General features: G+C 40.7%; 1 protein-coding gene across 1 annotated transcript; it reads right to left on the bottom strand.

The window, feature by feature from the left end:
• Positions 1–875: 875 nt before the first annotated feature.
• On the bottom strand, positions 876–7,882 carry CYP7A1 (cytochrome P450 family 7 subfamily A member 1). Its single transcript, XM_013185866.3, has 6 exons — positions 7,693–7,882; positions 6,192–6,432; positions 4,933–5,543; positions 3,354–3,484; positions 2,284–2,459; positions 876–1,629 (listed from the first exon to the last, which is right to left on the bottom strand). The coding sequence occupies exons 1-6, from the start codon at positions 7,770–7,772 to the stop codon at positions 1,330–1,332; spliced, it is 1,539 nt and encodes a 512-aa protein (XP_013041320.1). The 5' UTR covers positions 7,773–7,882; the 3' UTR covers positions 876–1,329.
• Between the last annotated feature and the right edge of the window lie 4,725 nt (positions 7,883–12,607).

The raw sequence follows: 12,607 nt of genomic DNA on the forward strand, positions 1-12,607 counted from the left end.
TGGGCATATCCATAGTAGCCTTAATGGAATTAGACTAGGAAGATCTATGGAGTATGACCAATGAAGGTCTATGGATATACGGAATTTAGAGAAGGGTGCAAAATAGCACTGGTGGTTATTTACTTATCTCCGTATTGGCAACAAAGATGGTGAACGGTCTAGAGGGCAAGACGTATGAGGAGCTGCTGAGGCCCCTTGTTTTGTTCAGCCCCGAGCAGAGCAGGCTGAGGGGAGGCCTTATGGCAGCCTGCGCCTTCCTCACAAGTGGAGCGGAGGGGCAGGCGCTGAGCTCTGCTCTCTGGGGACAGCGACAGGACCCGAGGGAACGGCATGGAGCTGGGACAGGGGAGGGTCAGGCTGGGTGTTAGGGAAAGGTTCTGCACCCAGAGGGTGGTCCTGCACTGGAACATGCTCCTCAGAGTAACAGTGATGGCACCAAGCCTGCCAGAATTCAAAAAGTGTTTGGGCAACGCTCTCAGAAAAAACGGTCTGATTTTTGGGTGGTCCTGTGTGGAGCCAGGAGTTGGACTCCATGATCCTTGTGGGCCCCTTCCAAGCGGGGATATTCTGCGATGTTTGAGCTGGTTAGTTTAAAGGTGGCTCAGGTGGCTTGGGATGAGTGCATAAAACTTTGAGAATGTTAAGACATTAAAACAACCAACAGTCTAGAGAGGCATTTAATGCAGACAATATCATTTATTGTAATACATTTAAAACTTTCTGAACAGAAATATATATTACAATGAATATAATACAAGTCTTGCAGTTTCACTAGAACGTGAAAGATTTTGTAGATTTTATTCAAGTCTATTCTAGTTTTTAATAAAAACATAAAGGTACTTCCCCAGGAAATTCTCCCCTCCCCCAGTCTGCCTTTATACTATAAAAAATTTTATTTCACCCATGGTGAGAACCCTCCACCTCCAACATTTCAGTTATAAAAATGAGTATGTTTTAACTCCTGTTGAATTTTTATAATTACTTTGAACTACCTGATGAAATTTTAACTATATTACTCTGTGAAGGTATTTGCTGGCAGAAAAAAATGAACTATTGTACACACACAATTCAAAGTCATAACTTGCATTTTAGAATGGTTGGTAAAAGGAGTAACTTTTGTATCAACACCATGCATTAAACCTATTGTCTGGTACCATAATAGTATTATGTATTCTCTATTATGTTGATGAAGTAGCATCTTCCTATAGATTTTCCCCTGAGACTTGCAATGTTTCATTTGCATACATACATAATATATATACAAAGTATATGTTATATAGTGTATTTATACTGTACACAGTTTATAAATATAATAAAATATACATATATTCATAGACATTTCAGTCTATACCTGAAATCAATGTCATTGGATGGTTGCAAAATCCCCAGTCCTGCACGGGATTGATCTAAAGAAGGACATTGTACGTTATTGTCCACAAGTTCAATCTCAAAGTATGAAAATACCAAAACCAAAAATTGTTTAATTTCATGGACAGCAAATAACCTGCCAGGGCATTTTGCTATTCCTGTCCCAAATGGCATATAATAATACTTCAACTTGCGACCATTGCGGTAGAAGTCAGTCTTTTCTTCTCCATTCTCATTGAGATAGCGATCGTATTTAAATGTCTGTAATAAAACCCACAAAAGAGTTAGTTGATATCTGAATACCTCCAAGGACTGGATAATGATATTAAGACACAAAGTGCAGGCTGGGAGGGAAGAGCCTCTGTCAGTAAACACTGTACAGGACAGTTTTTGTGCTTCATGGTCGTACCAGGCCCTAAGGTGCTTTCTGCAAAGGGTAGCCCCTGAGAAGTTCTGGCATGTGGGACAATATCATCTCAGGATCTTTGCTAGAGTCAAGCTAGGGAATCCTTTTGATAACTTCTTTTCTGACCTTTTAAAATAAGCATTACAACTTGCATCCTTGTTCATGCATCAGAACTGGAAGGTTTCTCATTTTGTGTCATTGAGAAAATATTATCCTTATCCTTGTCCTCTCTCGATCCCTTCCTCCTCCTCCCACCCAAGTGGTGATCCTTCCTTATTGAGGAAGGCAAAAACTAAGAGGCTCTCCTGGGTTTCCAGCACACCTTTTGGTTACACCAAAACATGTTTTGCGGGAAGTGCTTGCCTTTCCTTGAGACTCCAGGCATAAGAACAGACTGTCTGGAGCACAACAGAGAAACAGCTGTAGAGCATTCTTGGTAAGTGCTCTATTAAAATACATGTTAGCTTCTGCTAGAGCTCAGAATTTAATGCACTATGATAAATACTTACCAAAGGATCAGCATAGATTTCTGGATCAAAATGCAAAAGTTGAGGATAAAGAGCTACAATATCATCCTTGCGAATGTTGTAAAAATCATTCTCTAAGTGCAAAGTGAAATCCTCTTTAGCAACTCGGAAAGTCATGGATGCACTCGATAACCTCATTGCCTCCTTGATGATGCTATCTATAGAGAGACGAAAAGGAATGATTACCACATAAATAGTATGTATATGTCCTTGGGGGAGGACATATTTTGAGCTAATTCAAACCCACTATTAAAGCCTATTAAAAGAAATAATTTAACAATAACTTTATAAATGCCTAAGAAAGTATCTTTCTCATTTCTTGTTAGCATTATTATCCCTTCTGCAGATAACACTGAGAACATAATCCGCTTTCCCCTAGAAAATTACTCATAGCTGATGCAACAGAATATTTGAAAGTGAGACACATTTTTAAGCTGAAGTAAGTAAAAACTGAAAACATAACAAGAAAAAGAAACAGTGCAGTGATCAGGATTTTCTGAAACTTTTAGTGCTGGTGCACAGAAGCACCTTGTTTTTTGTTTAATTTCCATATAAACTGATTAAAAAATCAGCAGTAGTCAAACAGTGACATTTTCAAAACTCTTCCCTGTAACTTGGACACTTGAAATATATGCCTGTAATTTGAAAAGCATTAAGAAGAAATTCCAGTAATGGTACTAGAAGATCTTGCTTCACATAATAACAGCTGGCATATACAATTTGGCAACACCCTTTCATTTGATCTAAAGTCATTACCAAAGAAAATATTGTTCTGAATTATCCATGGGTGTCCAACACTGAATAGTTGTGCAGCAGTATTCAGACATGCCATTACCCATGGAAAAAAAATGCTATTCATGTGAATTGATATCAGGACCACCTCTGATACTGGGAAGACTGATTGTGTTGGCCATTGCCAAGGAACATAGAGGTTTTTGTTCTGGTGTTTGCAGGTTAATAGTAATTCCATAGCAAGTGCTTATATGGCAACAAATAGAAGATTGTGAAAATTGTGGGGTGACTTCTGGCACTCCTGCATAAAACAATCATACCTAGTACTGGCATGTTATCCAGCTGTTTTCGGTTCAAGGAAATATGTTTGCCATCTAAGCTGATCTTCTCTCCAGCACTTTCCAAAATACTTTGCACTTCTTTGGTAGCAGCTCTCATTGCTTCTGGATTCCTAAAATCAAAAGTGCAGAAGTATGACATAATGTTATGCTTAAGAATGGTTTAAAAAGGGTTTGTGCCATTCATTTTCTCCCTAACTAAAATTTAGTTTGTTAGCTGGCAAGTACAACCTTCCAAAATGAAAATGTTGCAGCAAAATCTACTTATGCAATTAGACTTTTTCACATTTTGGCAAAGATACAATAACTTCTAAAAGAGAAAAGAACCCCAAGTATTTGATCTGTCTCCAATGACAAGTGGGACAGAACTAATGTGTGTAACACAGGTAATAACTAGTGATGTCACTAAAAAGCAATGCCAAGAATAAGAAATGAAACATTCAATTGTATATTAGGAAAGAGCTCCATTGCAGGTAGAAGATTTGGGAAGGGGATCATAAATCAGTTTTATAACATCACTTATCCTGGATGATGTCCTATTATGTGACAATATTCTGTTTAGCTGTAAAGAATCTTCCAAATGCTAAAAGTCCAGAGAATATCCTTTACTATTTAGACTTTCTTACTGAAATGGAATATATGAACAATATATGGTGCAATACGTATAGATAATAATGCAGTATCCTATAGTGTTGTCATTATGAAGGCATGATCAGCCAGGACGCTTTAAGGCAATGCCTTCTTAGAATGAAAAGTACCAAATAACCTCAGTTGGCACTGGCTGGTAGGTATGAGGTTACAAGCCACTGGCTAAATAAAAACATCAGAGATTTAGATACATACTTAAGAGCTGGGGTAGTTTATATTCCATGGAGTATACTCACTCTAAAATGGACAATTAATAGTTTTATCCGAACTGTGCTCTCCTCTCATGAGTAACAAGCTCAGCAGCTCCAGTTTATACTGCAGATATCTAAAGTTAGGAAAATACTATATAGGAAAGTCTACTCTGGAAATTTAGGAAATTATGTACAGGAATCTTAACCCACTTAAGGCTTTGAATGTCCTTCCTTCTCTTGAGGAATTTGGACATATACCTCAAGAGAATCTCAAATCACCGGCCTAAAACATATATGAATAGTTCAGGATTCGGGATCTCAATCTTCATGCTGCTGCAACAGCTTTATCCAAGTGCAAGAGCTCTGCTGCAGTCTGGGTGAAGAAAGCAGCAGGGAGCTGCCATGTTGGTAAATTTGTCTTTACAAAGTCTATCACATGCTACTTTTTAATGCTAGGATTCAAGGCATTGCCCTGGATTTTTTTTTTTTTTTTTTGGAAAATTTTCTCTGGCATTGCTCTGTGGTACCTCTACTTGGTCTGAGGCAAGTGAGGGGGGTTTCTGCAGAAGTCCACAACAGCACGCCACTTGTGTTGTAATCAGTAAGCTTCTTGATACTGAAGAAGTATCAAGCAGTGGAATTTGCCCGTAGCGGTGGACTGGTTTCTGAAAGACAATAAACATTATTTTTCTCATTTGGAAGCAAGAAACATTGGGACTTACTTAAGAAGATAGAACAAGCTCCAAAATGTGGCAGGAATGGTGTTGGCTTGCGAGGCCCAGAGTACTGCCACATGGGTCTTCGCTTTTTCCATGTCATCAAAGGTTGACAGAGTGTCATTCAGGAACATGCGGAGGGTGACAAGCTCAGAGAGGTTGTTCCTTTTCAGGAGGTTCTTGTGGAGCAGTGCTTCCCCCAGCTTCTCACGTGCACTGTGGGCACTCTTGAATAGATGGATAGGCAGCCCCGCCACAAGAGCCGGAAAGATCCTATCAAATTCCTTGAAATTTTCAAGGGCATTTAGAATATGTGCTCTCTCGGTTTCCTGCTTTGATAGATTTTTGTCATGATTTGAATTAAATTCTTTACCAAAAAGTGTTAAAAAGCCTGACTCAAACATCACCTGGCAACAGAATGTGTAAAGTCCTTCTGTTATCCAGGCATTAAACTGAAGTTTAGATGTTCTTGACTGCAGCATGACGTCTTGTAGATTTTCCATCATTGCTTTGATGAGGTCATCTAGGGCGTTACCTTGAAGGGTTCTAATGAAAGTCTGATGAAAATTTTCAGTGGTGTTTCCCTCTGCTGGGTCAATGCTACCATGCCCAAAAGCCTGTCACAAAATAAATTGCATGCATGATAAATAAGACCTGTCATAACCTTGATGATAAAGTCTAACAGAAATTAAAGCCAAAGTATAACTGCATACCTTACTAAAGGAAAGTATAAGGACTGTGAATACTAGAACTGATACTTTCTCATAGCAGTTAAGAATGCAAATGAAAATAAAACCAAGCATGCTTACAATAGATGTGTCTACCTAGAGCTTCATTCAACTCCCACTGACATCAAAAGGACCCTTTTTGCTTACTTCAGTAAGAGTTTGATTGAGCTTCTGCTGTGCTGCATCATTTTTTAAGGCATTGGGAGTTAATCTTCCATAGTGATGAGAACCTCCTGAAGAAGTTTTCAGCTTCAGCAAGCTATATATCATTTTGTAAAAAGGTGCTAACTGTGTTTCTACTTCATCAATTAGGAATACTACCTGACTAAATGTCCTTCTTTTACAATCCAAATTACTGTATATTTCCTTTCTGTTAAGGAAAGGGGGAAAAAAAGACCCCAATGTTTTAAACCAATGAAAGTGCAGAAATGTGAAGTCAATTATATTTCAAAGGCACGGTTATGCTACAGGGATACAGTCTGTCCTGCCAGCAGATAATTTACGTGTTAGATATTGAAGCCACTTTTAACATGGTACCTTGGCAGAAGTAGCAAAATGGAACTTTTTCCAGTCCAAGTGTTTTCCGTGGCGTATCAATGAATGATATGAAAAAGGGTCAGTGAGGAAATGAATGTATTTCCCCGCTACTCGGCAAGTGAAAATGTGGCCATGCTTCTTTTGCTTTTCTCTGAGGAATTCAAGGGGGTTGGCACCGAACTGCAAGGCACAGCCCAGGTATGGAAGGAACCCGTTTTCAAGTGGTGGCTCTCCTTTTTGCCTGCAAAACACAAACAAAAGCTGTGTTTAGAAGTACGTATCAAGATCTCTCCTCCAGGAGAGTAAGCAAAGGTAAGTAAAGGTAAGTAAAACAATGATGCGAAGCTTTTTGCAATAGTTGATTTCTGCTGCTGTTGATAAGTAATTTCTTTGCCTTTAAAGAGTAATCCTATTGTGATTTCTATCGTATACAAAAAAGAATAACTTTAACAGTCTGTATTATGATAAGCATAACAAAACACAGTTTGACTTTGTCACATTTCTTTTCCCTAGATCATGAGTTTATTTTTTATCTACTTACATGCAGCATTGTTGCCACTAGCTAACATGCACAGATACTTAATTGCCCCATAAATAAATAATCTTTCCCACTAACATTGTCTGAAACATTTTTGGCAATGGTATTCACAAATCAATTTGAACACCAAAGAGAATAGCCTTTTGAGTGTAGAAAGGTTGTTATTATTGGCATATCCCATTTGGACCAGGTCCTGCTGAACACAGTGGGAATTTGGCCATGATCTTCAGTAAGCATAAGATTTAGTCTTTCGAGCAAAGCGTCATTAAGAACATGCTTTATGTTAAGCATATGCTTAAAATGAAGCATATGCTTAAATTATATTTTTTATTCCGACAGTCAGAAAACTACTCCCCTGCATACAGTCACTGTGGCTGCTAAAATAACTTTCAGATAATAATTTGGTTCTTCTACTATGTTGCTGGTGGTTATTATTATATGAACTTAAATATTTTCACCTTTTTATTAAACTTTTTATAATAAAACAAGAAAAGGACTGATGAAAACTATAAAATTACAACAGAAAAGCAAATAACTTTTTCTGAATAACTAGTTAAGATAGATGGATAATATGAAAATTTTTGTAAGTTGGTATTAAGCTATAATTAGATAGAAGTAGGTATTAGCTGCAATTAGAATGCAGGTAAAGCTATAGCCCAGTACTTTAGGAAATCAGAACATGTATATTAATATTTTAATTTCCTCATTTGTGCATAGATTAGTATCAACACATGCCTAGGCATTAACTCACTGTTATTAAAAGCCTGTATGGACAAGTTCTGTTGTAACATAAACCTCTCAAAAGACCAAAGTACCTTGTTGCCCATGTTATCCTGCATTTATCTACCTGCATTTATCCACCTGATAAACTTAAGGTTATACTAATTTTAGGCACATACACAGCATGTTTGTCAGAAGTAAATACTTGGTATACTGAGATACATTTACAAACAGATTCCTTACCTCCTCCTCCTCCCTAGAAGAAACCAAAAAGTGCAACAGAGTATTATTACTATTCCCCAGATCCATGATGATATGAACATTTCTGGCTGTACACAAAATCTTCCAGGTGGACAACCTGGTAACTACCAGTATGGCAGAAATGGTGACTGAGAATGATACAGACGACAGGTCACATCTTATATACAGTAGGTGCACGACTGTATTTAATGGCACTCAGTCAACCTTGCAAGCTATTGATTAACCTTTTCTGGACATAGCCCACTTTGTCTCTGTTCTGACATCTTTCTGCAGACCACTTCACTGGATTGATGCAGACAGTTGCAGACATGGCCTTGAGCTGATATCGGGTATCAGTAGTGGTTCCAAAGTAATCAAACAGCTGTAATAGTTGATAATTTGAAGGTCTCTCAGGTGTGTTTTGATCTATCCTGCAGATTTACCAATTACAGTCTATAGTTCAAGTTTAGCAATAAATCAAATGGCTGCTGACAGGTGTCCAGTGGATTCAGACTGGGCTAAATGGTGGCTGCAGATCGTGTTGTCCTTTGGCTGCCAGCCTGTCCATCCCTTCTCTTCTCCTTTGTGTGGACTGACCTGGCTCTGGTGTGCTGCTGCAAGAGGGACAGGGAGAGGTTTGGCTGTGGGTAAAAGGATGGACTTGCTCCCTCTAACAAAGTTTCTCTAGCAGAAAGGGAAACATGGGTTTTCTATAATGCAGAGCAAGAGAAAACAGATTTGTATGATCATACTGTATTTTTTTTCCCCTCAATGCCCTTCTTGGATCTCCAATTCACCCTTTACTTTTCCATTTAATACTTCTGTTTTCTATCTTTGACTCATGCTGTACAGCACAGCACCAATTCAGCTAATTTTATAGCCTAGGAATATGGTCTCTGGTCCTATTTCCCAGAAGCTCTGAAAAATGTATTGAATTTTCAGCACCCAGAGGACAAATCCTCCACCCCACCCCACCCCCTTTTTTTTTCTTTTTCTGTTTTCTTTCTGATTGACTCCTTTCTTCCTAAATATATCCCTATATACTCATTTTCTCTGATCATTCACATTGAGTTCTGCCGTAGATCAAGATATTCCATCACCTCTCCTATGAGGAGAGGCTGAGAGAGCCAGGACTGCTCAGATTGAAGGAGGCTCAGGGGGGATCTCACCAATATCTGTAAACACCTGAAGGGAGGGTGCAAAGAGGACGGAGCCAGGCTCTGTTCAGTGGTGCCCAGTGCCAGGACAAGAGGCCATGGGCACAAACTGGCACGCAGGAGGCTCCCTCTGAACATCAGGCACCACTTCTGTGCTGTGCTGTGACTAAGCACAGGTTGCCCAGAGAGGTTGTGGAGTCTTCTCCTTGGAGATCTTCAGAAGCTGCCTGGGCATGGTCCTGGGCAGCCTGCTCTGGGTGTCCCCGCTTGAGCAGATGGCCTCCAGAGGTCCCTTCCAGCCTCAGCTGTTCTGTGATTCTGTGATACCCTGTCCATACATTGCTAAGATGTTTCTAATTCTCCATCTAACCAGACACTTTCGCTCTGACGTTTGCTTTAATCAGATATCACAAATCCTGGCATTGTCCCACTGCTGTATTAATAGAAATCGCCCACAAACTTCCTCTACTTATCTCATGCACTGCTCTGAATTCTAATTGCACTTTCCTCACTCCTCTGATTCCACACCTTTCTGTTTTAAAACTCAAAACCCTTTCAATTTCTTAACTCACAAGCTTCAAGCCTTTCCCTTGCCTACCTCTATCACTATGAACACAAGAGATTACAAACCAAGATGCATCCTCTATGTCTAAGCAATAACCATGCCAGTCTCCAACACCTTGCCAACAGGCCCTTCCCAAGTGACAGGAATTTCCATGGAAGAACTGACTAAATTCTCTGTGAGGTACAACTGACTTTTAAGTGGGGGAAGTAGAGTCAAAGGCTTGGAACAGAGAGATCTGGGAGAAGATCCTGACAAACTGACTTGCTTGGAGAACAAATACGTGCATTGCATTGCTATTAGTTCAGATTGCTGTAGAGCAGCAGCAAGGAGCAGAATGTGTTTGAGCAGGAACATGAAGTGTATGTGTACAACATGCAATGAGATATGGATGAGGACTCACACTGGCCGTGATCATTTCTTGGCTATTCATTCTTCAGAATTACTATCAGTAAGGACACCCCCCAAGAAGAGATCCCCATTCTGCCACATGCTCTGTAAGCATATTCCTCACCCTGAAGAGGAACCACTTCAAGAATAACTGATGCAGAGGATCCAGGAGAACAACACGAGAGACAAATGCTGCTAATTCAGGATAGAAATGACCTAGGTGGGAAAAGAAAGGAAGGAGACAAAAAGACCCGGGTAAGAAAGAGGACTGGGTTAAGTGAAGGACCTACTGCAAAGGGCCAAGTGTGAGATTAGAGCAAAAAGCCTGCTAGCTCTGGGCTGGAGGTAATCCAGGTGTGAAGTAACTGCTGGAGACACACCAGCTGCCCAAAGGTCAGTGCTTGGAGTGCTCCTGGATATGCTCCTATTTGGTGGCGAATACGTGGCTTCCCTCAAGGCTAAGCTGCGGGGAGTAGGACAGCACTTTTGTGCTCAAAAGGGGTAACAGGATCATCTGAGATGAATTTAGTAATCACTAAATAGAATCACAGAATCACAGAATCATTAGGGTTGGAAAAGACCTCCAAGACCATCTGGTCCAACCATCCCCCTACCACCAATGTCAACCACTAAACCATGTCCCTAAGCACCACGTCCAACCTTTCTTTGAACACCCCCAGGGACGGTGACACCACCACCTCCCTGGGTAACCTGTTCCAGTGCCTGACTGCTCATTCTGAGAAGAAATGTCTCCTCATTTCCAACCTAAACCTCCCCTGGCTCAACTTGAGGCCATTCCCTCTAGTCCTATCATTAATTATGTCTTCCTGTGTTTGGACTAAAGTCTTCAAGAAAATTTAAGGAAAAAGTCATGAGAGCTATGCTGCTTCTTATTTGAAATTAATAAGTACAATAACTAACCTGCATACTGAGGGTTGTTGGGTCACACAACATTGGAAAAGACAGCATGGTTATTTCTATCATGATGCTATTTTAATCATTTAAGATTAAATTTTTTTTCCCTTTCTGTCGGTATCCAGTGAGAGTTCAAACTTTGGCTTGCCCCTAGCACCTGGCACTGAGCCATCTAGGAGGTAACTCAGGAAGCATATAGCAATGTCACATTAATCACTCAGAGCCTCCTATGTTTCTAAGAGAGAAACTGCTGGGGTTTAGTCATTTTTTGGGCTCACTTTTGTACCAGTTTTGCTGAGGTCACTACAGCTGTGTGATAAAACAGCAAGGATTTGGACCTTTTGTCAAGGTCTGCCACATCGAGCACAGAGCTGCAGGTCTGGTAGGTGGAAGCATTGCCCTGGCTTCAAACCACGGCAGGCAGTGAAGCACGGGGTAATTCTGTGCAAATTCCATCACATTGGAGGAAATTTTTAATTTTCTAATCAAAAGAAAAGAGCAACACTTTTTACATCATTGAGGTTTGCCCTCACTTAATCTAAAAGCCACCCCCCTTTTGCATGTCAGCTGAGGATCCGGTATCCCACCCCATTTCCATTTAAGCACAGATGTTCTTACATTTTGCTACAAAAACTGCTTTTTCCATCAGCTGAAAATAGTCTGTTTAGCCTGTTTTGACAGAACCACTTTATAAAATTCATGCTTTCCCACTTCCTGCTTGTTCCTGTTATGGAAACATCTTTGACTACATACCGTCATTTCCTCATCCTAAACAAGTATTACCATTTTTTGTCTGTGTCTAATTTTTATTGCATGTGTAGGTCTCAGCCTTTCTATGTCCAACCAGCACTCCACAAGAAAGTTGGAAGTTTCTGTCAGTTTTGTGTCTAACGCCCACAATACTGTTTGTCCAGCAACAGATACTTGTGGCTCCTCTCACCCTATGTGTAGCACGAGGTAGAGCTGCCAGTCACGCTCATCTTTTCCCTACACGATTTGCGTAGCTGTGTTGCAGTGTGATGGTAAAGTTATTTACAAATGGCATCAGGCTGCCACACTGGAGTCATTTCTCTGAAACTGCCCATATTTCTCATTTTGATTTGCACGCATATAACAGCATCAAAATATCCTTCTGATAAATCTAAGCAGGAGCCTTGCCTGCCACAGATACTCCCCATAATTCAGCAGATGAGAAATTTGATTCTCCTTTCACTTATACCAGCGGACATGAGGCTTTCCTGATTTTTCACCAGCACCAGTAAGGCGCCCTGAAGTTCTGGATATGGTATTTTGGTGCTCCTCAGTTTCAGACAGACAGAGACACGTCATCTGGCTGGACGCTGGGTCCCACTTCCCACTGCCAAAGCCCAGGCAGTTGCCCTCCAATCTGCACAGCAGGGCTTGAACACACTGTGATGTCCCGCTCTCATAGACAGATACTTTATTTTCTGCAGCACATTGTGTGTTTGGTACAAGGCCGGCTATTTCTTGCCCCAGCCTGAAAGGAAAACCCATGCCCATGCAGTCAGAAAAAAAGTTTGCCCACGACTGGCCCATACTGCCTGGTTTTGCCCTGGCTTTGTGAAGCAGACTCCTGGGACAAATGGTAAGAAGATTAGTGAAAAGAACTGACATGAGTTGGGCTCAACACTCCCCGCAGGCCAATGACACCAGCAGCAGTAAAGCAGCACTTGTTATACCTGTTTTGGGCATTCATCCCTTATGAATAGTGGAGAAACTCAGCAGTGCGTTCGGTGGTAGTCGAAGACAAATGGGACACATTTTAACAACTGCCAAGTGGCAGTGCACAGAGGCTGCCAGGAGCGCTCACCTCTGCTCCCGTCCGTGAACTATTTTTGGTCGTGGCCTCCATGGAGCCAATGCTGTTCCCATG

This window comes from Anser cygnoides, chromosome 2 (assembly GCF_040182565.1).
Source record: "Anser cygnoides isolate HZ-2024a breed goose chromosome 2, Taihu_goose_T2T_genome, whole genome shotgun sequence".
Taxonomy (NCBI): domain Eukaryota; kingdom Metazoa; phylum Chordata; class Aves; order Anseriformes; family Anatidae; genus Anser; species Anser cygnoides.

Excerpts from the sequence above, each read along its gene's own strand:
- CYP7A1 (XM_013185866.3), bottom strand. The coding sequence starts at position 7,772 with ATGTTCATATCATCATGGATCTGGGGAATAGTAATAATACTCTGTTGC. Across the intron at positions 6,433-7,692 it reads CTTCTAGGGAGGAGGAGGAG|GCAAAAAGGAGAGCCACCAC; the intron begins GTAAGGAATCTG and ends TGTGTTTTGCAG. Across the intron at positions 1,630-2,283 it reads AAATCTATGCTGATCCTTTG|ACATTTAAATACGATCGCTA; the intron begins GTAAGTATTTAT and ends GTTTTATTACAG.